The sequence below is a fragment of the Scylla paramamosain genome, chromosome 12, assembly GCF_035594125.1.
Source record: "Scylla paramamosain isolate STU-SP2022 chromosome 12, ASM3559412v1, whole genome shotgun sequence".
NCBI classification, from domain to species: domain Eukaryota; kingdom Metazoa; phylum Arthropoda; class Malacostraca; order Decapoda; family Portunidae; genus Scylla; species Scylla paramamosain.
The window spans coordinates 6,043,183-6,070,000 of NC_087162.1; the positions used below are offsets into that span (position 1 = coordinate 6,043,183).

Here is a 26,818-nt window from a genome sequence, read left to right on the forward strand (position 1 = left end):
GATCAGTTAGTGGGTTGTGTACAATGTATAATAACAAAATATGTTGTAAAATATCTATCTTGAGGCTTATAATGTGCTAATAAATATGCTGTAAGTAACAATAAATGTACATGTTTATGTACATAAAAACCGGCCAAAAATGTGTACTGTCAGGTAAATTGAACTTTCAGATAAACCGTTGGCCACCTTGCCCCATATAGTACGGTTTATGGAGGTTTTACTGTAATTCTGTATGCTTGAAATTTTATTGAAAGCAATGCACACATATCAGCTTATTTTCACCTAACATGTTTGCATCACTGCTTGCGAGTGGCTATCTTTTGCTCTGCCCTGCTGCCTGCTTATTTCTCTGAAAAGGTCACAAAGAAATCTTGGAAGCTTGCGGCCCGGATTAGTTGTAAGGTTCTGAGGCTTCCAGACCTGCACAAAGGAATGCACTGGAAAATGCCTGTTTCCAAGGTGGTTGCAAAGAAATGAAGAAGATGCCTGCAGTCAAGATGACAAGTGGTGTGGAGCCTCCCTGCCTACCTCCTGGTGGCAGGGTATGGTAACAAAGGGTGGGGGTTTCAAATGTTGTACTCCATTCTTCATAACTAGTTAGAGACCAGCTGAGTGCTGTGTATATGATAGAGGTAACAGTTTCTTCAACAAAATTTTATTGAAAAGACATCACCTTTTGGAAAAGTGAACAGTATCATTAAAAAAGTCTGGTGCTTGAAAAAATGACTGGTAGGTGGCAGAGCAAGTGGTGCAAGTGGTGAGAAGTTCTGGTCAAATGAAGCATGCAGTGCTAGTCACTACAGCTTCATGACCTTCATTTATGGCAAACAGTGTTCCATAGGAAAATAATGAAAAATCATGGTATCCAGTCCCCAATTATCAAGCAATGGACCTTTTAAACAGCAAATTAATAGTCTCTATTAAATTGATGTTTAAGTGTACATGAGTTTACACAAGCTAAATGTTCTCTCACAATAAAACTCTTAATATTTCCTGCTATAAACACCAAATCATATCATAAAATAATTACATTTCATAGATAACACCAAGTAGTAGAAAATGTATCAAACTAAACACCCTTCACAGCACTACCCAGAGTAAAGGTGACATGCTACATGTTTGTACTTTGGTTTGCTGGCAACTCTAACCACTTCAAACTTTCCTCAGCTGGCTGATTGCAGGGGTGGTGGCAGGGTGATGGGGGAGAAGGTGTACAGCCGCACCTCTCCATCTTTCACTACAGCACACACCATCACCACACCATCCACAAAACGACTCGTCAGTTCTAGGATCTGGCCAGGGGTGGGCATGCTGCCATCCCTGTTGTGAGGAAGAAAATGTATAAAATAAATGAACAGGTAAAGATCTGACATGATAGGAATGCATCGATTATAACATAGTAAGATGTAAGTTAAGAAAGAAAAAAATAGTAAGCAAATTTCTAGTACTGATTTTCATTCTGTAATCATAAGCTATGTTCTTTCTTTATCAATATTTATCATGTTCCTAAATCATAAAAATACCATCATCTTTTAAAAACACATCCACACACACACAAAAAGAAAAGAAAGAGGTGACCTGATTGCAATTTGTAGAATGATAGATATGGAAGTGTTTACAGAAAACCTAATACACTGGAACCTCAGTCACTAAATGCCTTCCTTTTCAAACAAATCAGTTTTTGAACAAAATTTTGAACTCATAATTGCTATGGTTCCCTGACTATAACTTGGTTCTCGAAGAAGATACATGGCAGCCAGCACACATGACTGCAGTGTGTGTTTGTCACACTGCAGTCCTTGTTCAACAGCATACTCCACAATACTCCCCAGTTGAGCAGTCCTCTCTCTCGATGAGGCTTGAGAGAAAATGGCAGGAACTGCATTTGTTGGGGAGACTGAGCTAGAAGTCTCCCACCTGGCCTTCATCACTTTACTCGCCCCAAACTGATTCTCATATAATCAGATTTTGCACTCATATAATGAAAACAGTCCCTAATTTACTCATCTCATATCATCAGCTCTGTATGATTTTATGCACAAAGCACTGTTGTGAAAGTTTAGAAAAGCAATCTGGTGTCCAGGAACAGACTAATCCATTTCACATTGATTCCTACGGGGAAAATAGTTTCAGTTTTCAAACATAGCAGATCATAAACAACATTCAGGAATAAATTAAGTTCGAAAACCAAGGTTCCACTGTATTGTGGAATACAAGACACAAGAAGCCATGGAAGGAAGATAAAACTGGTCAACTACAGAAGAGATACAAAAATGAATAGTTTTAGACACAGAGTAATAGAAATATGGAATTAATTGAAAATGGAGGTGGTTCATGCAGAAACAATACATGACTTCAAGGTCAACTTATATAATGAGAGATATACAAATAAGACAGTATGAACATAACTCCTCTCCTATACACTACAATTAAGTGCCTTTTTTTTTGTGTGTAGCAGGGGCACTAAAAAAAAAGAAAGAAAAAGAAGAAGAAGAAGGAGAAGAAGGCCCAATAAGGTGTCGGCCCCTGTAGAGTCAAAAGCGTTAGTCAAATATTAAAGATTAAGTGTTTCAAAACCTCCCTCTTGAAAGAGTTCGAGTCATAGGAAGGTGGAAATACAGAAGCAGACAGGGAGTTCCAGAGTTTACCAGAGAGGGGGACGAATGATTGAGAATACTGGTTAACACTTGCATTAGAGAGGTGGACAGAACAGGCGTGAGAGAAAGAAGAGTTTTGTGCAGCGAGGTTGCAGGAGGAGGGGAGGGATGCAGTTAGCAAGATCAGAAAAGTAATTGGCATGAAAAACAGTGGTAGAAGATAGCAAGAGATGCAGCATTGCGGCGATGAGAAAGAGGCTGAAGACAGTCAGTTAGAGGAGAGGAGTTCATAAGACAAACTGATTCCACCTTGTCTAAAAGAGCAGCATGAGTGGAGTCAAAGCTGGTGGTGGATGTTGAAGTCTCCAAGAATGGAAATCTCCACAAGAGGGAAGAAAGTCAGAATGTGCACCACTTTGGAAGTTAAGTAGTCAAAGAATTTCTTATAGTCAGAGGAGTTAGGTGAGAGGTATTCAGCACAGATAAATTTAGTTTGAGAGTGACTCTGTAGTCATAGTCAGATGGTGGAAAACTGAAGATTCAAGAGCGTGGGCACAGGAGCAGGTTAAGTCACTGCACACACAAACCACACCCAGCTTTGAATTGAAAATGAGGATAGAGAAAGTAGGAAGGAGGAGAAAAGGGGTTACTGTCAGTTGCATCAGACACCTGCATTTCAGTGAGGAAAAGATGAGGTTTAGTAGAGGAGAAGTGGTGTTCTGCAGATTGAAAATTAGATCTAAGACTGCAAATGTTGCAGAAGTTAATGAAGAAAAAGTTGAGGGTGGGGTGTCAGGACACTTAGGATTGATACCAGAAGACCAGTCCAACCTGGGGCCTTTTGTGGTCCCCTCCCTAGATGGGGACTCCGAGGCTGGTATAGGAGTCGCCATGATATGAGATTTTGAGTGAAGGGTGTGTATGTGTGTAATCAGGTGCATGTAGTTTTGTGTGAAGGAAGCGAGTTATCTTTAGAGGGTAGGTTGTGACTGCTCCCTTGTGTTGTGAGACACAAAGGGAAACGTTCAGTGAGGTCACAGCTGGGTTTAATAATAAGTTCACAGCACCTCCAGTGCTTTAGACGTCACTGAGAGTAATTATCATTTTGGTGGGAGAGTCTACTGCTTTCTCCTCCAGGTAAATACAGCTAGGTAAACACACACACACACACACACACACACACACACACACACACACACACACACACAAACACACACACACACAAATATATATCCTTGGAATGTTAAATATTCAACATTGTGCATGGCCATGGAACAGACAGTGAAGTACCAGACAGATGTCATACCTTATTACCACGATTCTTTTGTTGGGGCTTGGGGGATTGGACTTCTTATATGTAGCTGTTGGCAGGTACACATCATAAAGCACCTTCATTCGGGCTTCTTGAGGAATTAAATTTCTGAAGGCCTCCACATCAGTGATTGCAGCATTCAGATTGCAGGATAATAATGCTGCAAAAGTATATAAAATTATTTGTTTGGGACTCAGAAAATTTGCTGTACTATATACAAGAAAGAATTCTGAGAGCATTTCATTATCTTTAGAATCTCTAGTTGTTTTCTTATATATAGCACCCCAGAATTCAATTTGCTTATTTCATATACATCATCTTGTTCACACTATTTCACAGTGGTGTGAAGTTAGATTTTCAAAAAATCTTACTCCTATTGCAACTTAAGAGGAATTTTAAGGTTACAACTCTCATTTTTCCTCTTCCCTTGTTTCTGCAGTACAGTATGTGATTCATAGCATATTGCATTACTATAAGGTAGTATATGAGATGCAAATAAAAAATAATGTACATATTAGTTGTGAAATCTCATGAAATAGTACTTTTGACAAAAGATATCATGTTAAATCAGTATTCCCACAAAAACCAAATTCACACATTGCATGCTTGAAATCAATTCCCACTAGAGTGCTAACAAAGTTAATTTCTCTAACAAATGTGTGAGGATTTCCAACAAAAGATCCTTGACTGACTCTACATCCCTGCTATTTCCAATCCCATACTGTTTTCTTAAAATATGCTTCTATTCTTGAAAATAATCTCATGCATTATTAACTTGATAACCTGTCCATAAAGGTACTTTTCCTTTTTCACCTTCACACCTAATAAACCATAGTTCTTATAATACATGCGAAGCATTGGTATGCATTAACCTTGGTACATTATATATATATATATATATATATATATATATATATATATATATATATATATATATATATATATATATATATATATATATATATATATATATATATATATATATATATATATATATATATATATATATATAAAGAAAGCAGCTGACAACACACTGGATGAGAGTGAAGTGATGGAGGAAGAAGCTGATGAGGATATGGCAGCAGGTGTGAGGAGTGGGGTGGTGCGCCCCTCCCACAGGACTCTGGTGCTGCCCCTGGCCAGCTGCTTCTTGGCATCCATCTCAGCCAGTGCATTCTTATACTCTTTCCAAGAAGTAACTCTGGTTCTGAGCTGTTGGTAGACAAATTATAATTTTAAATAAGAACAAAAATTATTGCAGATAAAAAAGAAATATATTTTTGGAATTATTCTTATTAACACATGATAGTCAGAAATGATCAGCTCAGGGGAGAGAAATTCAGCTACATTCACTCTGAAATCCTAAACATCATCAAGAACAGGTGCATTGCAAAACCTAACTGAATATAAGTTGAGTGGGAAAGAGCTGTTCACTTTGAAATGATATACAATTAAAATGTACTGACTATTATGAATCATAGAAACTAACATGTTACACATTTATGGATGAAACCTACTCACCTTTACCATAAAACTTGGATATGAATCTCTTCCTTGTTGTCTTGACCTTGGACGTCGTTTCCTCTTCCACTCTGGCCACATACTATAGTCAATCTGATCTCTGTCTTGAGGCTGAGGACTATCACTGTGCCTGTCACTGAATCCCATGTCATAATCAGGACCACTATATCTGTCTCTGGATTCCATTCTGTCTCTGGACCACCTGTCATGCTCAGAATCACCAAATCTATCTCTGAATCTTGTGTCACAGTCTGGATCATTGTAATGACGCCAACTTGAATCATTTGCAGAGTCCTGCCATCCACTCCTGTCTTCTCTCCAGGCATACGAGTCCCTCTGAGATCTAGAATGTTGCCATCTATTGTCCCTGTCCCTCTCTCTCTCCCTGTAGCCATATGAGTGATAAGAATCGTCCCTTGACTGCCAGTTTGAGTGACGTCCATATGAATCCCATCTAGCATCTCTAGAATGATTCCAGGATTCTTTTCTGTTCCGGTTTTTGTGACTCTGACTTTCATAATGGTAGTGGTGTCGTGTCTCATATACGCTATAGTACTCCAGGGCTTCTATGGATATTCTGTATGACTTTTTTGAAGGAATGGAATTACTAGGAAGTAAGTCAACATGTTCTACATCAACACACATGATTTCACTTCCTGCCATAGTAGGGAACATTTCAATCAGTTCCCTGCGTTTTATCTCATGTGGACTCAGTATTTCTTGACTAGACTGTGATGCTTTTTTCCAAGATTCTTTTTCCTTATCTTTGGAGGAATTGGTGACTGTACTGACTGAAGAACCTGCTCCATTTTTCTCCAATGTGAGAGGATTTACTGCTGCATCTCCAAGACAAGCATAGAGCTCCTCCAAAGCTGCATCTACTGGCTTACATTGTGAGGCACTTTGTGAAGAGTCATCAGTGTGTGAAGCCTTATTTGATCCAAGTTTTAGCTTGGTCCCTTTCCTACTTGCTTGATGTTGGTCAAGTCTAATATCCTTTTCATATTCTGAAAGCATGCATAGTTGGCAATTATTAAAAAAAATAACTACAAGATAAGGTAATATCTACTATACTGTAATGTTTTCTTATTATATGTCTGACCCATGAGGATGGAATTCCATAGTTATAGTTAATTTTCTGTGCCATACTTGTAAAGATGAGGTGAGGCTGGTGTCGCACAACCTTGCAGCCAGTGCGTGTAAGATGCGAGTACACCAAATACTGATCCAGGTGGTGGGCATCCTGTAAGAGCACTGACTGGGCTTGCTGGAGGCTGAGGGGAAGGCCATCATACACCACCTCAAGCTCTCCCTGCAGATAAGTCAAACATTCATGTCACTATCTTATATAGAGTAAGCAGCTGGAAAAATAAAACTTACTGGCAGAGGCAACAGACAATATTTAACTTTATGGAAACAGTTTTTGCAGAGATATGAAATTTCCAGTCAAGTCTTAATGAAGGAGTGTAAAGGAGGAGGGCTGTTAAGTGCCACTGAAGAAACAGGGATAGTTATCAGGAAGGTTTTGTTGAGTAGAAAGATGATGGAATAATTTTTTTTGAGAAATTGAACAAGACGATTTATCCAGCCCAATTGGAAGTTAACTAATAAATCAAACTTCAAGTTGGACTTTATCTTAAATAAAATTTCATACAAATCTTACAGACAGTCCCTAGAGACAAGTAGTGGTAACTACTTAGTTTTCTGCCTCATATAAATTTCCATGCCATTTAAGACTCCAAGTTCAAAGTGAAACTCTCACAGTGTCAATAAGGTAGACAGCTTCTTCAGGATACAGACACTTGCCGATATCTGTCTCAACACCCATGTGGTGCCAGAACTTGCCAGGACGAGTCAACTTCACCATCTGGGACTCCGGCAGCCACTCTCCAGTTGGTAGCTGATCCCTTTTGGGAAAGTGCAGATTTTCTTGAATTAGTACATGCATCATAAATCTTGGTATGCATTGGCACAATTTGTTGGAAAGACAAACTAAGTTGAAATACAAGGTAATCCACTAAGTTCTCTCCTAAAAATTCAGGTACATAGCCATAATTTTAAAAAAGTGCTCAAATTTCAAATAATGAAAGATATACAACCAGTCTGTAAACATGATGGAATTCATAATCCTGCATCATTACTTTCTGGCAATTTTGGGTTCCTCCAGAAGTGTGCGGTGCTCCTGCAGGCGAGACTCCACCATCTTCTCCTCCATCCATGACCCCATGGCCTCATCCACCTTCTCACTACTAGGCAACAAGGTTTGGTCACGGTTACGCACCCTCAGCAGCTCCTCGCCGCTGTGGACCAGTCACACAATCAAGTTTACGTGCATAACTTTTTTTTTTTTTTTATGTAAGAGGAACACTGGCCAAGGGCAAAAAGAAAAACACTTGATATACTGGTCCCAGAATAGGGTCTGAAGTGGAAGTAAAAAATCAAAGGATAAGTGTCTTGAAACCTCCCTCTTGAAGGAATTCAAGTCATAGGAAGATGGAAATACAGAAGCAGGCAGAGTTCCAGAGTTTACCAGAGAAAGGGATGAATGATTGAGAATATTGGTAAATTCTTGCATTAGAGAGGTAGACAGAATAGGGATAAGAGAAAAAAATCTTGTGCAGCAAGGCTGCAGGAGGAGGGGAGGCATGCAGTTACCAAGATCAGAAGAGCAGTTAGCATGAAAATAGCAGGGACACTGGACAAGGGCAAAAACAAAAACACTGAGATGCTGGTTCCAGAATAGGGTCTGAAGTGGAAGTAAAAAATTGAAGGATAAGTGTCTTGAAACCTCCCTCTTGAAGGAATTCAGGTCATAAGAAGGTGGAATACAGAAGCAGGCAGAGTTCCAGAGTTTACCAGAGATAGGGATGAATGATTGAGAATATTGGTAAACTCTTGCATTAGAGAGGTAGACAGAATAGGGATAAGAGAAAAAAGTCTTGTGCAGCGAGGTTGCAGGAGGAGGGGAGGCATGCAGTTAGCAAGATCAGAAGAGCAGTTAGCATGAAAATAGCAGTAGAAGATAGCTAGAGATGCAAGACTGCAGCAATGAGAAAGAGACTGAAGACAGTCAGTTAGAGGAGGGGAGTTGATGAGACAAAAAGCTTTTGATTCCACCCTGTCTAAAAGAACAGTATGAGTGGAACCACCCGACATGTGAAACATACTCCAAACTTGGACAGATAAGGCCCCTGTACAGAGTTAGCAGCTGGGGGCATGAGAAAAACTGGCAGAGACATCTCAGAGTGCCTAACTTCATAGATGCAGTTTTAGCTAGAGATGAGATGTGAAGTTTCCAGTTCAGATTATAAGAAAAGGACTGACCAAGGATGTTCAGTACAGAAACAGGGGACAGTTGAGTATCATTGAAGAAGAGGGGATAGTTGTCTGGAAGTTGTGTCAAGGTGATAGATGGAGGAATTGAGTTTTTGAGGCATTGAACAATACCAAGTTTGCTCTGCCCCAATCAGAAATTTTAGAGAGATCAGAAGTCAGGCATTCTGTGGCTTCTGTGTTTTATCAATACATTATGCATACCACATAAAATAATTGCAGACCCTTAATCTTTGATGATCTGAAATTCTGAGGACTAGAAACCTGTCTCTTCCCTAACCTTACAATCAGAATCAATGAGAATGATTACCAAAAATTTGTATTCCATTACATCATAAACCTATTTTTCATAAAGGTGAATAAAACAGCTACTTATCTAATGTGATACTGTCTTTTCACCACTGCTCTCTGCCACAACAGCCATTCAACTCAGATTGTAAAATATGTCTTAAATTGTCATCTGCTGACTCCAAGAATTGATCATATTTTAATTAATCCAGAGAACTTGAATGGGTTTAATGATCACTGCAATACAAGAGAAGTTGAGTTGGTAATGCAGGCTACTGATCTGACTGTAGAGAGTGGCAGGGATGGTACTCAAGTACTTCCAACTTCTTAATTCAGTTAACTTAATTTAAAGCATTGAATTACCAACATTACTACCCTATGGAACACCATTTTTTTTTTTTTTTTGCTGTAGTTTCCTCTTCCTACAGAATGACATTATATATCAAAGAGCAGGCCAGAGGAGAAAAAGAGAAAGCATTCAAATATCAAGCAGGCCCACCTCCTCAGGCTGCACAGCCACCTCCTCTGCTGGCTCACTTTAACTATCGCTTGTAACATAAAGGACAATACATATACACCATTGTGTTTTGTCCTGTGGTCTACTAGTGAACACATTTATATATTGTTGCTGAGGCAACTTATTGAAGTTTTACTTTGTTTTACATAGAAATTAAAAGCTAGTAGTTTTACCTTTTTTCCATACAACAATAAAGCTATTTTTGCTTTCAATTGTCCATTCCAAAAAAACAAACAAATAAAATACATAAATAAATCTAAAATCCAAAGTCTCAGGTCCCAAGGATATTGCATAAAAGATTATAGACTTCAATCTTATTCCATTAAAAACATCTAATGCATCTCCACTGATGTGTCACAACTTTAATTATATATTTTTATAAGTTTCTTTTCCTATCACAAAAAAAATTGTACCCATGAATTTAGAAAAGATGGCAATGAAACAATAATAAAATAATATTTATGTTAGTATTGATGCAAAATTCCATTACAATTTTCATTTATTCTAGTAATATTTTTGGGTAAAATATATCTTAAGAAGTTTAGGGCCATGAAATGAGGGTTAGAAGAGATTATACATCACATTAAACTTGATTTGAGATGTTCTTAACTGTTGGCTATTAAAAGACTGGTAGGTAGGCAATTGTTTGGATACTGTGTAAGAAAGAAAGAAAGAAAGAAAGAAAGAAAGAAAGAAAGAAAGAAAGAAAGATAGAAAGAAAGAAAAGTAATTGCAGATAAAGGCACCAAAAGATCAATATTTATTTTCAGTAACTGATTTATTTTACTAATATTTTATGTAGGTACTTTAGACCTGTATGTAGTTCATAGTCAAAAGAGCTTTCCCACCAGGTCCACATGCTTGTTGGGGATAGACTCCCTCCCTAAAACCCCATTTTCCCACCAGGTCCACATGCTTGCTTGTCCTTGAGGTGTGTGTGTGTGTGTGTGTGTGTGTGTGTGTGTGTGTGTGTGTGTGGGAAGGGGGGTGACAGGGGGGTGACAGGGGGGGTGCAACAACAGAATACATGAAAGAGCTGCTAATGGTAGAATGTACCCATACTTTCTCTACAGGTGTGTGCACACAGGTCCATGCATACTTAACTATCACTCACCAACTGAAAATTAACAGGAAGTTGTTCATCAAAAATGCATCAAGAGTGTATGTCTACTAAATCAGGAAGCATAAATGAACTTCGCCATCTGCTCTTTGATGAGTCGTAATTTGGCTTCAGGCATAACCATTCTGTTACTGACCAGTTACTGCTAACATATAATTTTATAACCTACTGGTATGATCAAGGGCGTGTTGTTGACTTAATCCTATTTGACTTTGTTAAGGCCTTTGAACATGTTCATCATCAAACTCTTATTAAAGAGTTAGCAGCTAGTGGAATCTCAGGCAACCTACTACAGTGGATCACTAGTTTTCTTTTAGGTCATACAATGAGTTTCAATCAATGGACATGCTAGTACTCCAAACCCAGTTTTAATTGGTTTTCCTCAAGGCTCAGTTCTGGGTCCATTGCTTTTCCTTATTCTTTTCAATAATACTTGCTCTCAGATCCAATGTAATTACAAAATATTTGCAGATGATATCGTTATATTTTCATTCATCAGCTCCTTCACCAACTTACTATCAATCTCTGCCCAGCATGCAGAATAACACTAACTTGCCATTATCAGTAACTGCTTCCTGGGGGCTGCGATTTTCCACTGGTAAATGTGTCCAACTCTGATTAGCTAGACGTCATATCTATGCTGAGCATTTCCATACCCCTGTTTACACTCTTAATAACAGCCCAATAAAGTCTTGTCCATCATATAAATATCTTGGAGCAACAGTTGACAATAAATTGAAATTTAACCAACATGTAAGATGTGCAGTTGCTAATGCTGGAGGTGTTGCTACAAACTTTCTGAAATCTACAGTCTGCTGGTCAGTAAACTTCATGTCATCTCTCTTTATATCTGATGTCAGACCTATCCTGGACTTTGCATTTCCAGTCTGGAATCTTGGGTTTCCTGGCTAGAACAAGCTCCTGGAATCTGTCTAATGCAGGTGGACAAAACAGATAACTGGACTGACAGACCTTTCTTATTGGGAATGGCTTGCCAGGTTAGAACTGTTCTCTGTCAGGGATAGGTTATCATAACAAGACTTTATATATTGTTACCGTATTTTCCATGGCCTTAGTATCTCACCTACTGACATTTTCACCATGAGTCCAGCAGTTGGCATGTAGGGGCCACAGAATAAAAATTCAAGTGCAACATTCTCAGTTAGAAGCTCGTAGATGGTTTTTCTCCTGTCGAATCATCCAGAGATGGAATTCATTACCACATGAACTTGTTGAAGCACCCAGTCCCCCCGGTATTTAAGTCAAGATTACACATCTTTTTGTGTGAAGATCTATTCTCTACATGACTATATCTCTGTCCATTCAATATACACACTTTGTACTGGTTCGTGACCAGTCTTTTTTCTTCCTTTCTTTTCTTTTATTCGTTTTATTATAGTCTAAGCCATTACACACTACGTGGTAATAACCTACCTCATTTTGTTCTTCTCACTATTCACATCATTTCTAATGATTACACTACTTGTCGGAAATTAATAATAACGCCACAATAGGCCTGGGAATGCACAGCGCTCTCAACTTTTTCTAAGTCCACAGGTAAAACATAAATGGTGTATTGTTGCCTGAACTTCAGTTGTTAGGTTAGGTTAGGGTAGGGTTTTATTATAGTTTAAGCCATTACACACTACGTGGTAATAACCTACCTCATTTTGTTCTTCTCACTATTCACATAATTTCTAATGATTACACTACTTGTCGGAAATTAATAATAACGCCGTGGGCCGTGGGTAGAGATTGGGGACATTGGCTTAAACTATAAATTTACCCTTTAATTTAATTTAATTTCTATTGCCGAAAGATACACTTAACCAGTCAACCATTAACATGCATAGTAGTGCTGTCCGTTAGTCTGACTGGTGTATCCGTTAGGTTCTGGGCCTGTCCCTCCCTCGGACAGTCTTGGCTGGACTAAAGGTGATATGGCCCTACCAGGGGTAATTGTCTAGAGTCCTTACCGGGCCTTATTACTGGTCTATTCACTTCAATTCTTTTACACATACCTTCACATGCACCTAAAACATCATTTTAAAGTGGGGGACAAATGCCCCCTTCCCTCTAGTCCAGCAAAATTGGGGACATGTGGGAAGGCGGGGTTTTTGGGTGGGGGAGACATAAATCAGCGAGCGATTTTCGGCCAGGTTAGGTTAGGTTAGGTTAGGTTAGGTTAGGTTAAGTTAGGTTAGGTTAGGTTAGGTTAGGTTAGGCCAGGTTAGGTTAGGTTAGGTTAGGTTAAGTTAGGTTAGGTTAGGTTAGGTTAGGTTAACCTAACTAACCTAACCTAACCTAACCTAACCTAACCTAACCTAACCTGGCCGAAAATCGCTCGCTGATTTATGTCTCCCCCACCCAAAAACCCCGCCTTCCCACATGTCCCCAATTTTGCTGGACTAGAGGGAAGGGGGCATTTGTCCCCCACTTTAAAATGATGTTTTAGGTGCATGTGAAGGTATGTGTAAAAGAATTGAAGTGAATAGACCAGTAATAAGGCCCGGTAAGGACTCTAGACAATTACCCTACCAGGTGTGTAATCATTCAAATAATAATAATAATAATAATAATAATAATAATAATAATAATAATAATAATAATAATAATAATAATAATAAAAATAATAAAACCTACTGTACCTTAAATAATGTAATCTTGAATTTTCCCCCTAGACCACACTAATCTACCTAATCCTGATATATAATCCAGATTACAGAAATGCTTATAGTTACCTGGTGAATCCTACGTGACTCATGTTTTGCACAGGTATCACAACACTGTGTGCGTACATAAGTTTTGGCCGCGCACTGGGAGCCCCGACGCAGGAAAGACCATGTTTACTGCCAGCCTCCCACAACACTTCACGCACTGCGATCATGATCTTCATTCGCGAGAAACGCTTCGTAACGCCGCTCCTTTTCTGCAGGTTAATTACGTTGTGTTGTGGTATTTTATTGCCACCTCTCTGTGTTTTGTAACTGCTTCCATTTATATTGTTTATTTAAAACAGACCAGACAAATTTTCGTGAAGCCAGTGTCATTTAATCCAGTCTGTTGTGGTCTTTTATTTCTACTTCGAGCATGTTTCTTAACTTTCAGTAAATAGCAGATGATATTTCTTCACGTAGCTTTAACCATACATGGTTAACAATAATTTGAGTTTCATTGCAATCTTAGTAGTTTTAAGTGTTTTATAACTGTTCAGCCTCACAAAGATATTTGCATCTATCCTAGTAGTGATTGCGACAAAACTATTATACTATAACAGACACGTGATCCATCGCCATCTCTCCTTATGCCTTTAAAAGACCGAGAGAGAGAGAGAGAGAGAGAGAGAGAGAGAGAGAGAGAGAGAGAGAATCTGTTCAGCTGAGTGTGGTATCAAATTATTACATTGCTTTACTTAAACTTTTCACTCTGCCAAGATGTGGAAGAAGGCAGTTATTGCACTTCTATATAAAGGCAAACGTTATAATTACATGGGGAATAAATGAGACAGATGGATGTAACAGTTAAATGTCAGTGAGAAGCTGGGATTTTGGAAAGGAAATAGGTACATATTAGATTTTCACAATTAAATTTATATTAGAGTTCTGAGGAAAGCATGGAGTTACATGCAGCATTTATGGAATTACAGAAATCCTGCAATAGGGAAGCCCTGTGTGACTTACAAAATACATGTGGTGTAGGGCACTTGTTGGAAGGCATTCAGTGTTTATTTAGATGTAAATTCTTGTGTTAGCATGGTGAACTTGTGTAGTTTCACTATAGCAACAGGAGAAAAGAATATGATGTCTCAGTGACTGATAATTTACATGGATGGCAGTATGGGGGAGATGAAAGCTACAAGTGTTTGCTGATGACATGACATTGCAGAATGAAATTAATGTTTTGGAGAGGATGTTGACCTAAAGATACCTCAATGGGTATGTCATTTGTAAGAAGAATGCTTAAGGGGGAAATGAAAACTGGAGTTCAAGCATCTGGAGACAGGTATAAAGATGGAAGAAGAAATAAGATGGCTGTGGGAGACATGTCATAGTTTAATTTTTCTAGTCATTAAATGTCTATGGATATAAAGAAGTTTATGGAATAGCTTTTTCCTATCAATGATGTATGGATCAGAAACCAGAATTGAGCATAGCAATCTATGTAGATACTAGTGCACCAGAAGAAAGCAAAAAGCTGTGTATGGGAGAAAAAATTTACTTTGGGAACAACCAAAAGTGGCAAATTCCCACACAGCCCTGAAGTGAAAGAAAGTCATCTGGACATTAAGGTCTAGCTACAATGCAAGAGCCAAGATGGTTGCTGGCGCTTAAAGCCTGCACCCTTATCCTGCTTTATATATATATATATATATATATATATATATATATATATATATATATATATATATATATATATATATATATATATATATATATTATATTATATATATATATATATATATTATATTATATATATATATATATATATATATATATATATATATATATATATATATATATATTATATATATATATATATATATATATATATATATATATATATATATATTTACATAATATATATACAGTAAAATCCCTCTTATCCAGCATCAACTGGACCACTGACATGCCGGATACTTGAATAGAAGTGAAATTATGTCCACAATCACCACCCTACACTTACGCATCTTACCATAACAAAGATCAGCTGCTTACGTGTAAGCACAACACGCTTCCTCTTTTCTACAACTTTAGGCATGATGAAGGCGTCAGGCAATAAACAGTGCACACGCGGGACTGAGTCAATGAGTAGGCACAGTGCAGTGGGCCACGGGTGGCACAAAGCAGTGCGCTCTGGTGGTGAGGGGACAAAGTATGCCTCACGCGGGAATTTTAATCAATTTTATGAGTACACATTGATTTTTTATAGATTTTAAGGCTCGGGGATAAATGTGCCGGATACTTGAAGCTGCCGGATACTCAAATGCTGGATGAGAGGGATTTTACTGTGTATATATATATATATATATATATATATATATATATATATATATATATATATATATATATATATATATACACATACTAGCACAGTGAAATAAAAGTCTAAGTAAAAATTATCAGCTTTATTTGTAATACACCATATAGATGTAGAAATATTACACCTTGAATGGATTAGCTTGCCTGTATCTAAGTGGAAAGCATGGTTATATAAAATATAATAGTAATCATTATTATAAAAAAAAAAAAAAAAAAAAAGTAAGCATATGAATGTAGGAGTGAACGTTTGCACAAATCTATGAATGTGAACAGATCCGATGAGTTAAGAGGATGGAAGGCTCAAGAGTCATTTTCACCAATCTTCGGAGCAAGGAAGTACTGGATGTGGCCGAGGTCATGGATCGTGTACTCTACTACCAAGGGGACATCGGGGGACATGGAGAGGGAAACCTGGAGGAAAAATGATGGAAAGAAGTTTATGGAATGATATGCTAAACATAACATTTGCACAGGTTAAGACCATGACAAGAGAGAGAGAGAGAGAGAGAGAGAGAGAGAGAGAGAGAGAGAGAGAGAGAGAGAGAGAGAGAGAGAGAGAGAGAGAGAGAGAGAGAGAGAGAGAGAGAGAGAGACTTAGTAATAAAGAAATATATTTTCAAGGAAAAAATCTGTTTACAATTAAAAATATTATATAAACAGGAAAAAAATAAAAAAAAAAAATAAAAAAAATAAATAAATAAATGCAAGTTTCTGCTGTAAAGATGAAGGGTTATCTTTGTTGGCTGGCTGGACATACAGATGCAATAAAATATACTTAACTTGTACTCCACAAAGAAAATAGTTAATGCACTTAACCCACCTGTTGGGAGAGTGGTGTGGCCTTGATGAACATGTTGAGGTAGTGACAGCTGAAGGTTAGGGTCACAGGCTCCTGCAAGTCGATGATCACTGCATCTTCCTTGTCAACAGATGTCGTCTGTGCCAGCTGCAGATACGAAACATACTTATAACGAAGGATAGAAACTGAAGGTGAATGTTGGGAAAAATAAGATATTTGTGAGAAAAAAAGTGGAGATGTATGCTTTTAGGATTTCTTATAGATGGTGTGCCAATGGTAGTCAGGAGTGAGATGGTTATGGGAGGATAGAGAATGAAGGTGACAGACCTTAAGTATATATTTGGGAATGGTGCTTTGTAAACAGTGTGTTAGATGGAGAGAATAGAGGATTGTGAAAGGTAGGCATGTCAGAAGATCAAGTGCCTTTGCAAGCATTGTAAATTATGGAGTGGTGGAATGAGTGGAAATGAGCAACTGAGACAGTATGACTATATTGACAAGATGGAGTAAGGAATGACATGTGTATAAATTTTAGCAGAGGCCAAGGGCTTGAATAAACATGATGGGAGTATTTAAACATGGAGTGGTGGAGACTCCTGCCACAGCCAACTTGTTGGGAGATGCTCCCAGAAGTGAGGTTGTCAGAGATACATAAAGCATAGGGTAAGATGATGAAATCATCAAGTTACTTCATTATTATGAAAATAAGATGCATTTATGAGTATTGGACAATACATTTAAAAAAAGACACAAAAATTTCAATCAAGCAGAATCTCCTACTAAACACCCACCCTCCATTACAGAATCCTTAGAATCAATAAGACATAAGAACAAAGGAACCCATACCTTAATATTAGCAGTTCCAATATCACCAGCTGCATAGAACTTAATACCCTCCTTAGTGCAAGCAATGCATATGCTCTCTCCAAAATTGCTGAGATCTCTGCAAATGCGGGCAAACTCTGCAGAGGGCATCTTAACCACACAAGCATATTGAGTTTCCTGGGGGCACAAAACAAAAATCAAACAATTAGAACTTTTTAAAATGAATAAAATGGCAATACCTCATTGGCCAGTGGTTTTATATAGCTCCAATATATTCCAGGCTAAATTCATCTACTGCATTGTCACTAACAAGCAGGCCACCCACCGGAATGCCAAGGTGCTCCTGGTCAAGGTTCATCAGTTTCATCTCATAGTCCTGATACCTTCTCCTGGTTGGGCGACTCAAACATAAAGGTGACAGTGTCTGCATTGTCCCTGTGCCTTCATGGTGATGATGTCATCATTGGCAGCACACTTCAGGATCTTGGACATACTGAAACAAGGAAAGGGTATTTTAGTAATACAAATTGTTACCAGTTGAAGAGCTAAGATTTACTTATGGCTTAGCTGTTACTGATGTGATAATAATATTGTATATCAGATACTTCTGTAATCCTGATATGTTAACTTCTGAAGTGAGAGAGAGAGAGAGAGAGAGAGAGAGAGAGAGAGAGAGAGAGAGAGAGAGAGAGAGAGAGAGAGAGAGAGAGAGAGAGAGAGAGAGAGAGAGAGAGAGAGAGAGAGAGAGAGAGAGAGAGAGAGAGAGAGAGAGAGAGAGAGAGAGAGAGAGAGGCATGAAATCAAAATTCCAGTGAAAACATGAAGAATGCTTTGTAATTAAGCAAAATAATAAGATATGGATTACACATACAAATATATATAAGCTAAAACACACAAGAGGCTGAATCAGTCACAGAAACACCTATTTACCTGACTGGCTACCCAACTGCAAACTCAATCCAAGGAATGCGTTAAGTGGGTAGCCTATAGCTGCTAACCCACAGTTTAGCAAGTGCTAGAATTTATATGTCTATAAGCAGAAATAAGTACCATAAGCAGACTGATATTGGCCAGTGTGTATTAATAATTAAGTGAGTGGGGATGACTTGTAATCAATACAGTGTTTAATTCAGCGTAATAGAGGGGTAGTGTATAGTGTAGTGTTGTATCGTGTAGTAAGGTAGTGTGGATGATGGTGCATAATAAATGTGTCAATTATAGTCTGTAAAAGGAAAACAGAATATTTCTAGGGAACTGATGCAGATCTTTTATAAATCCTTCAATGGTGGCAGCACTTACTACTGTTGGTGAGAGAATTCCAGTGATCTACACACCTTATACTGAAAAATCTTCATCTACAGTCTAGTGAGGCATGAGGTTTGAGTAGCTTGAATCTGTGCCCCCTAGCATTACCTATGGAGCAGTGACAGCCACCACGAGAGAGGTGACAAACACTGTCACACATTACTGGTGCAGGGGAATGAATGCATACTGGCTAAATCTGACAGGAGACTCAAATGGCACCTGTCTTTTTAATGTGCAATGGTTAAGAGGCACTTCTGGGGCTTTCTTTGTTACTGAATATATTCCTGCAAAAGATGATTTGCTATATATGACTATGACTCCCAATACAAAGTGTCAAATAAATTTACCAGATTATTATATGGAGGGCATCCAGCCCAAATACTTGAATTTGGAATTTTCATTTTAAGTAACCTAACAACAACTGTCCCCTTAAAAAAAGAACTAAATTGCTCATTTACTTGTGACCTAGTTTACCTAACATTCACCTTGATCCCTCAAGAAACTTCTCACTCAGAGAACAAAATCAATGTGGACGCTGCTTGCTAAAAAGGGGGAAAAAAAAGTAAGGGAAACATCTGCACCAGACCAAGAATTATTCAGCAGGAGAGAGTCGAGCTCTTGTAAGTTATCAAACAATAAAAACCACACAATGCTATAATCAATGGGCATTCCCGAACATGAGCTCCCGGAGGCCACCCCTGCCTGACCTTGAGATCCAGGGTTCAGTGGCACCTCAGTCCCCAGATCTGTGTGTTCTCCACAGTAACCTAACACATGCGGTTGGGTATAAAATGCATTCTGAAACTTCGGCATGATAAGAAAATGGAACAAATCTCATCCCAACTTTACGTCAACCTCGCCAGGGCCCCCGTGCCACCATTGCCTAACATGACGACACAACACTCGAGGCACTGTTGGCGTTGTAATTCCCTCCACCTCCAGACAAGCGATAAGGAGTACATAACAATATAATACCAATGGAGAATATGGGCAATCTGACAATAACAAATAAGAAATGCCGAGGCACTTCTCAACCCGACTTGTACTATGGTAAACCAACGAAATGCCTCACCTGCTCAGATCCATGCCCATAATGAGGTTCCTGTCACATCTGTATTTGTCGAAGCCCTCCGCCTTCAGGTTCACAGACACGAGGGACACATGAGAACTGTCCATGGCCTGCAGTTGAATACCGGAGTCCGCACAGTCCCATGACGCCTGCTTCAGGAGGTCCTTAATGGCGTCCAGCACATTCTTGAGCAGACTTCCCTTGACGAGGCGTGCTTCAAACATCTTGGCTAGGGTTTGGATACGTCAACCACCACGGAAAGGGGCGAGAGTAATGTTAATATCACAGCACTGTTTGCTTCCGCCCGTACTTGACGTCAGTCCCGCTTGGTCTACATGTTTTCGCGCGTTTTCTAAACAGACCACACGCAAATTTCGCGGGAACTTCTCCCATTGGCTGATTTTTCCGTCCTCTTCTCCGATTGGTGTTTGGATCGCCTGGTGATGAAGTATCTTCATACAAAGCATGTGGCAACAACCATATAATTACAATACATCCCATTATATAATATATATATTATTATTGCATTAATATTAAACATTCCATACTAATAGAAAGCTTTCCTATGATTTGGCGGAACGACCTCCTTTCGCCGTAACAACAACTCTAATAACTGATGTTTTGTACGGATACAACCTCATGATGTGTAAGATAGTATTTTATTAAATAATTCTAGGGATAAGACAATGACACTATAAGTAGATTATGATGATGAATTTATAGATTAAATTATACTGTTAGATAAAGGATGTTTATATAGCAGTGTCTAGCAAGATATAGTATAGGTTTTCGCTTGAGAATATTGTGGCGCGAGTTCAATATGGCGAAGCAGCCAGTCGTCTGCTCGCTTCAGATCTGGCGAGTCGGGCAGGCAGGCAGGTCCTGGCAGTGCCGTGTTGTCTTGTGAGGGGCCAGTGAACGAGGCCTAAGTTTTATTTGTCTTCGCGTGGGACAATCATTTCTACATACAACAATCATGTCGATTTCGACTGTTAAGCTAAGCCGAACTGACGGGACCCCTTGGGGCTTCAGGCTACAGGGTGGCAAAGATTTTGCTACACCTCTCTGTGTCCAAAAGGTGAGAACTTACAAAATTAATGACAGTGCATCATCATAGAGTAACACTGTCAACTATAACCACCATTACCTATAGTCAAACCATAACTGCCATAATCACATGCTTTGGTCAAAGACGATAAAAAAATATGATGGGAGCGAGACTGTGCTAACACATCATGTAACCTAATTTATTAACACTTGTCTCTATTGAAACACAGTCATGTTAAAACAATGGGGCCTTATCAACGAGTCAAGAGTCTAACTGTTCATTTGTGACGTTACGATTTTCAGCGATAGAAAATGATTGCCAATGCAGTTTAAATCCTTCGCGCCCTTTAACTTCGCCCACACTGCTCCTTTAACTACTTTTCCCAACAGTAGTGATAGGACAGGTGTGGTGACACAGGTGGTGGTGCCAGTAATGATGATGAGCATGCTGTCTTCGCTGTTGCTGGTGGTGGTGACATGCTGTTATCTAATCTAACATAACAACCTATTGACGGGTTACACAGACAGGCTTTCTCTCTCTCTCTCTCTCTCTCTCTCTCTCTCTCTCTCTCTCTCTCTCTCTCTCTCTCTCTCTCTCTCTCTCTCTCTCTCTCTCAGGAAATACTTTGATCACCATTAAAATATTTCCTTTCATTCCTGAGCGCACCAGACAGACAGGACAAGCAGATAGCGAGGACACATGGCAACGTGTCTGAACAAGAGCAAATATGTCTGATATGTACTTTCAGGCTACGTAGAAAAGACCACAATAGGACTAAGTAACGATGGATGGGGCTGAAAGATGGAGGTAGGAGATACAGACGAGGATCAAGAATAGATAAACAGATAGACAAGTAGACGAGCAGGAAGAGACGTAGGCAGAGCAGTGAGTAGCAGAAAACAGAAAACACCAAGAAAAGTGTTTATAAAGAAGTGCAGCTAAGAATAACAAAAAAAAATATATAAAACATGAGGCACATTCTTGTTATAAAAGCACAGAGACAAGAACTTTGAATAATAGTAACAGAACGTAAAAAAAAAAAAAAGAAAAGAAAAATAGAATGCAAGGACATTTATACACCAAGTAATAAAATACTCCGGTTACTGAAGTAGAGGTTTAAAAATCAAAGGCTGTAACTGCTTCTCCGACTGCTTGTGGGAGGAGAGGACGAAGGAAAGTGAGTTTGTGAGATAATATTGTGTGTGTGTGTGTGTGTAAAATTAGACGTGATATCAGGCTAACGCTAGACTTCTGTAAACTAATGCCTTCCTTACTGCCTCTCTCTCTCTCTCTCTCTCTCTCTCTCTCTCTCTCTCTCTCTCTCTCTCTCTCTCTCTCTCTCTCTCTCTCTCTCTCTCTCTCTCTCTTAAAATCATAGAAAGTAATTTATTCGGATGTGCTAAACTCTCTCTCTCTCTCTCTCTCTCTCTCTCTCTCTCTCTCTCTCTCTCTCTCTCTCTCTCTCTCTCTCTCTCTCTCTCTCCGTATAAGGTTAGGTCTGCGGGCGTGCGAAACTGTATACCTACTCCGGATTAAAACCCTCGCCTTGGGATAATGGTTGGTTGTTGTATTTATAAACCACGACGACCATTCATGCTGGATTTGCCTGCTTTTTTTATTTCCTCATTAGCAATCTCGATTGGTCTTTAAGAATATAGGGTCTTGACTAACTACCACCACCACCACCATCACTACCCCACTCCTACTCTGTCTACTACTACTACTACTACTACTACTACTACTACTACTACTACTACTACTACTACTACTACTACTACTACTGTCATGATTATAACTAGGGAGTAATTTATCTATTTATTTTTTTTATATTTTTTGTTTGCTTCTGAACTGGTTGTGGTGACTGATAGAGGTTTATTTTCGTTGTATCTGCTCCCACGTATACTTTAACTTCTGTTGTTGTTGTTGTTGTTGTTGTTGTTGTTGTTGTTTACTGTGACGTATTAAGTTTGCTGTGTATAAATGTAGATGAGGGAAGTTTACATAAATAGATGGTGATGGTGTGTGAGATGTACTGGGTCTCACACACACACACACACACACACACACACACACACACACACACACACACACACACACACACACACAGAGAGAGAGAGAGAGAGAGAGAGAGAGAGAGAGAGAGAGAGAGAGAGAGAGAGAGAGAGAGATGGTTCACGCTCTTACGCATAATTTAAAATCTAGCAAGCACACTTCATCTTATTCATCGTTATGTTTATGCCAGCCTTCCACTGCCAACACCCAACGCTTCCATTTGCCCCAGCCTTTTCCCTTCCCTGCACCACACCCATCCACCTGTCTTATCTCCTCCTATCCCTTCGTCTGGATGGAATTTAATACCCCATGACGTGCCACTTGAATATATGAATCTTATGATATACAAGTTTGGGTGTGTGTGTGTGTGTGTGTGTGTGTGTGTGTGTGTATGTATCCGGGTGTATACCAGCACTAAATCCACACACTGAATAATCCCTGTCCTATCTTTCAGTAGTATACCTGTTAATACCTTTAGTTAAAAACAGGGACAGCGTGCAATGCCTCCCTGCAGTAAGCCACCCTGATAAAATATTGAGAAGGTTATCGGGCCAAACCATTGTGTTATCAGTAATGGTAATATTCTGGAGCACTCTGCTGCCTTACTGTGTGTGTGTGTGTGTGTGTGTGTGTGTGTGTGTGTGTGTGTGTGTGTGTGTGTGTGTGTATGTTTCTCTTTCGCAACCTCATAATCTTTTTTCAAGAGTCGAATATCAAACCACTTCAAGAACTAGATCGAATAATTTTTTTAATACAACTGCAACACTTCTAAGCTTTTGAACACCCTTTGCATCAAGAACACAGTGTAATACATGTAGAAAGTAGCGAGCAGTACAACACCTCTATGCATTCCACCACCATCACCTCACTCCTTCACTCTCTCCACGCCGCTAAGCAAAAAGTCTGCACGGTACAGTTAAATCAACACACACACAGCGACGCACGATTTAAAAACCCCTTGAGTGGCATGATGGCTCTTGGGGGAGGAAGGCGGGAGGGATGAAGAGGTTAGGTGAGTAGTGGTGGGTGGAGAGGTGGGCGGGGGTAACCTGCCACTGTGGGCAAGCACGTGGGAAAGTGACGGAGGTGGTTCTCTCCGCCGCGGGAACTTTCTCTCGCGCCACCCACGGGGGGTGTCCGGGACGAGGCACACTGGGAGAGGTGATGGGAACGCACCCACACGTCACTCTCATGAGAGACGCCATGAGTACGTCACGCCTTCGCTGTACTTGTATGTATGTCGTCCTCAGGCCAGACTATCTTATCAAGTTATTTCAAGGGCGTCATGCGCTGAATTCTGCCTTGTCCACTGAAGTGTTCCACTCCATTATCATCATCATCAGCCTCCATTATTCCACTGCAGGACAAAGCCTTTCCCCATCAGCTTTCTCCGCTGATCCCTGCCAGCTGCCCGTCTATGTATTCTAGGGTAGTCCAGAACTCTATATCATCTCTCCACTCAGTTATCTGCATTTATCTAATCATTTATCAAAAAATTCAAACAATTTTTCGATTGGCTCGCGTCAGAAGCACTCCCCGTCATGAAAGTGTTGCGTCGCTCACCAGCCACCTGGGCGGGGAGGGGAGGTATTTACATGCCGTGCGAGTACAGGATGTCAAGCCGCGGGAATACCACCTCCTTGTCATTAATAAGTACTCGAGAGTTAAATGCTTCCCCCCTTCACCCCACTTCACCCCGCCGCGTGTCTACATACAGATGAGCATGTAACGGAGAGGGATGTGTCTGGCAGAGCTGAGTGAGAGAGTGGTTGTGTTGCGTGGTGCATCATGATGGACTATGTTCCGAAACACTTCTGGGCTACACGTCCACTACTTTCAAAGGCTCTTGATGAGTTTGTACGGGTTTTTAATGGTGTTTTTACGGTTCTAGTAACAGATTAAGAAGATTTCCACATTATTAGCAGGAGAAACACTCTTGAGAACCCGGCTAATCATCTCAGTGACCTCTGAAAATAGTCGGGGTGAGAGAACAAAGCGTTCTGAATACGGGTCATGCAGTGGACGAAAACAACCCTAATCATTGATGCTACACACCACATACTCGTAATATGCCAGGAGATTACGTTACTGAGGCTATGCTGATGAGAAGGATGATGACGGTGGTGGCTGTGGTGGACGTGCTGTGTGGTGTATTGTAGTATGCAAAGAGAACTATCCCTTCTCTTATTCTTCTGTCTATTCTGTCAGGCCAGTGGGGATAGGGTTACTTGGCTACTGATGATAAGAAGGGGTGGTCATGCAGAGGATTACCAAGGATAACAAACAGCAACAGACCGTGAGCTCCTCTCTAGGCTGACTGCACTATTAGGCACTGACTACTGGTACAGGGTAGAGCAGCACAGTGGGAGGCTGATGGTGAAGGAAGGAGGAAGCTTCATTACCATAACAAACATTACGTTCATTATCGAGTCTAGCTTTTGTAACATTTCCTTATATAATACAGACATTTTCTTTTCCGCTTTCTATATTTCCTAAGTTTTATTCTTTCTTTTCCGTGAGCTAAATTTTTTACATCCATCTGTTTACTTTATACATGGCACAGTTTGAAATATACTCTATAATTATAATAAGCAGATTTACATACTCGGAGCACGTTAGCGTCATAAAATTTCTCTAGTGACACTGTCTGTCCGGCTTTGGTCAACAATGCCTTACACGCTGAACAGTGGCCACTCTTAGGAGAAAGCACTGCCCCCACCCATCCCTTGCACTTCATCCACCCTGCCCACACACGCACTCTCTCTCTCTCTCTCTCTCTCTCTCTCTCTCTCTCTCTCTCTCTCTCTCTCTCTCTCTCTCTCTCTCTCTCTCTCTCTCCTTAGCAACAAGTATGCCTCCTTATCCTCAGTGACTTCTCCTCCTCCTCCTCTTCCTCCTCCTCATGTCTGCTGCAGGTAATAATTATAACTTGTAACTATCTTAATACAAGTTCAAAGCAAAAATAATACAAGAAGTAATAGGAAAAAATATAAATAAAATTTCGCATCATTCTTCAAAGAAAAAAGAATGAAACAAATGAGTCTAAAAAGAGATAACCTGCATTATTTAGTGTATATTTAAAAGTAAGACTAGTAGCTAAGATATAATGAACTAATGGTGACTTATTTTGCAATCCTATACGTGTAAATTAAAGAGAAATTTAATAATCTCGAAGGGGAAGGACTGACCTGCGTTGTCAGGGTGGATGCAACTGATCTGCGTCTGGGTTACATTACGTGGCGCGCACATGCCATTAGCGAAGACTTAATCCACCCCTGGGACGGATTGGCTCTAGGGTAAGGTGACGAGTGGGACGGAGACTGTATGTAGACTGTAGATCTTCAAGTTAAAGGAGGTGAGGAAACTTCACGTAGATTCTGGGAAGGGAGGTGAGGCGGGGAATAATGCTGTGAGGGGCATTAGTATAGATCTTGAGGTTAGAGAAGGGAAGTAAACTTAACACAGATTCTGGGAGTGGTAGAAGGGAGATGAGGTGGTAAGGAGCAGCGAGGTGAAGGACAAGGGTGTAGAGTTGGAAGTTGAGATGGTGAGGAAAACTGACGTAGATTCTAAGAGTAGAAGAGATTATAGAAATTTTTGTAGATTCTTAGGCTTAGACAAGATATATCGACTTAGAGTTTGAGGTTAGAGGAGGTGTGGAAAACTGACGTATATTCTGGGCTTAGAAGAGGTTGCATCAATTTTGTATAGATTCCTGGGGTTCGACAAGATACCGAGCTTAGAAGTAACGAAAACTGAGTGATCCAGCAGACGTTAGAAGAAATGAGGAATACTGCCACACACTTTGAAATTAGAAAGAGTAAGCACGCACACCCAACCGCCATATATATACTGAGGTTAGCAAATAGCAGGTAACGAAAATTTATAAATACTGGAGAAAAATGTGAAAAAACCGGTACGAGAATAAAAAAAAAGTGGAAATAATTTTAAAGTTAAAGGTAACTAACAGATTCTGACGTTGAGAAAAGAAAA

At 39.6% G+C, this 26,818-nt stretch overlaps 3 protein-coding genes across 49 annotated transcripts in view; 1 reads left to right on the forward strand and 2 right to left on the reverse strand.

Moving 5' to 3' along the window:
* Window positions 1-638: 638 nt before the first annotated feature.
* On the reverse strand, window positions 639-13,599 carry LOC135105614 (uncharacterized). 2 transcript variants are annotated; one of them, XM_064013901.1, is made up of 9 exons: window positions 13,430-13,567; window positions 11,773-11,876; window positions 7,572-7,730; window positions 7,193-7,337; window positions 6,580-6,742; window positions 5,431-6,437; window positions 4,944-5,121; window positions 3,904-4,069; window positions 639-1,320 (listed from the first exon to the last, which is right to left on the reverse strand). In XM_064013901.1, the coding sequence occupies exons 3-9, from the start codon at window positions 7,655-7,657 to the stop codon at window positions 1,164-1,166; spliced, it is 1,902 nt and encodes a 633-aa protein (XP_063869971.1). In that variant the 5' UTR covers window positions 7,658-7,730; window positions 11,773-11,876; window positions 13,430-13,567; the 3' UTR covers window positions 639-1,163. The 2 variants fall into 2 exon arrangements, with proteins under 2 accessions (XP_063869971.1, XP_063869969.1); XM_064013899.1 differs by lacking the exon at window positions 11,773-11,876 and having other exon boundaries at window positions 13,430-13,599.
* A 2,199-nt stretch (window positions 13,600-15,798) lies between these two features.
* Window positions 15,799-20,082, reverse strand: LOC135105621 (proliferating cell nuclear antigen-like). The gene is given in 7 exon segments (XM_064013962.1): window positions 15,799-16,138; window positions 16,548-16,673; window positions 17,373-17,528; window positions 17,677-17,727; window positions 17,729-17,785; window positions 17,787-17,844; window positions 19,729-20,082. Coding segments are annotated over 7 exon segments (780 nt in total). The 5' UTR covers window positions 19,950-20,082; the 3' UTR covers window positions 15,799-16,027.
* A 446-nt stretch (window positions 20,083-20,528) lies between these two features.
* Window positions 20,529-26,818, forward strand: part of LOC135105617 (PDZ and LIM domain protein Zasp-like) — a 104,354-nt gene continuing 98,064 nt past the window's right edge. For all 46 annotated transcript variants that reach the window (XM_064013915.1, XM_064013954.1, XM_064013916.1 and 43 more), the window contains exon 1: window positions 20,529-20,803. In XM_064013915.1, coding sequence (XP_063869985.1) covers window positions 20,702-20,803 — 102 coding nt within the window. In that variant the 5' untranslated portion in view covers window positions 20,529-20,701. The remainder of the gene's footprint in view (window positions 20,804-26,818) is intronic.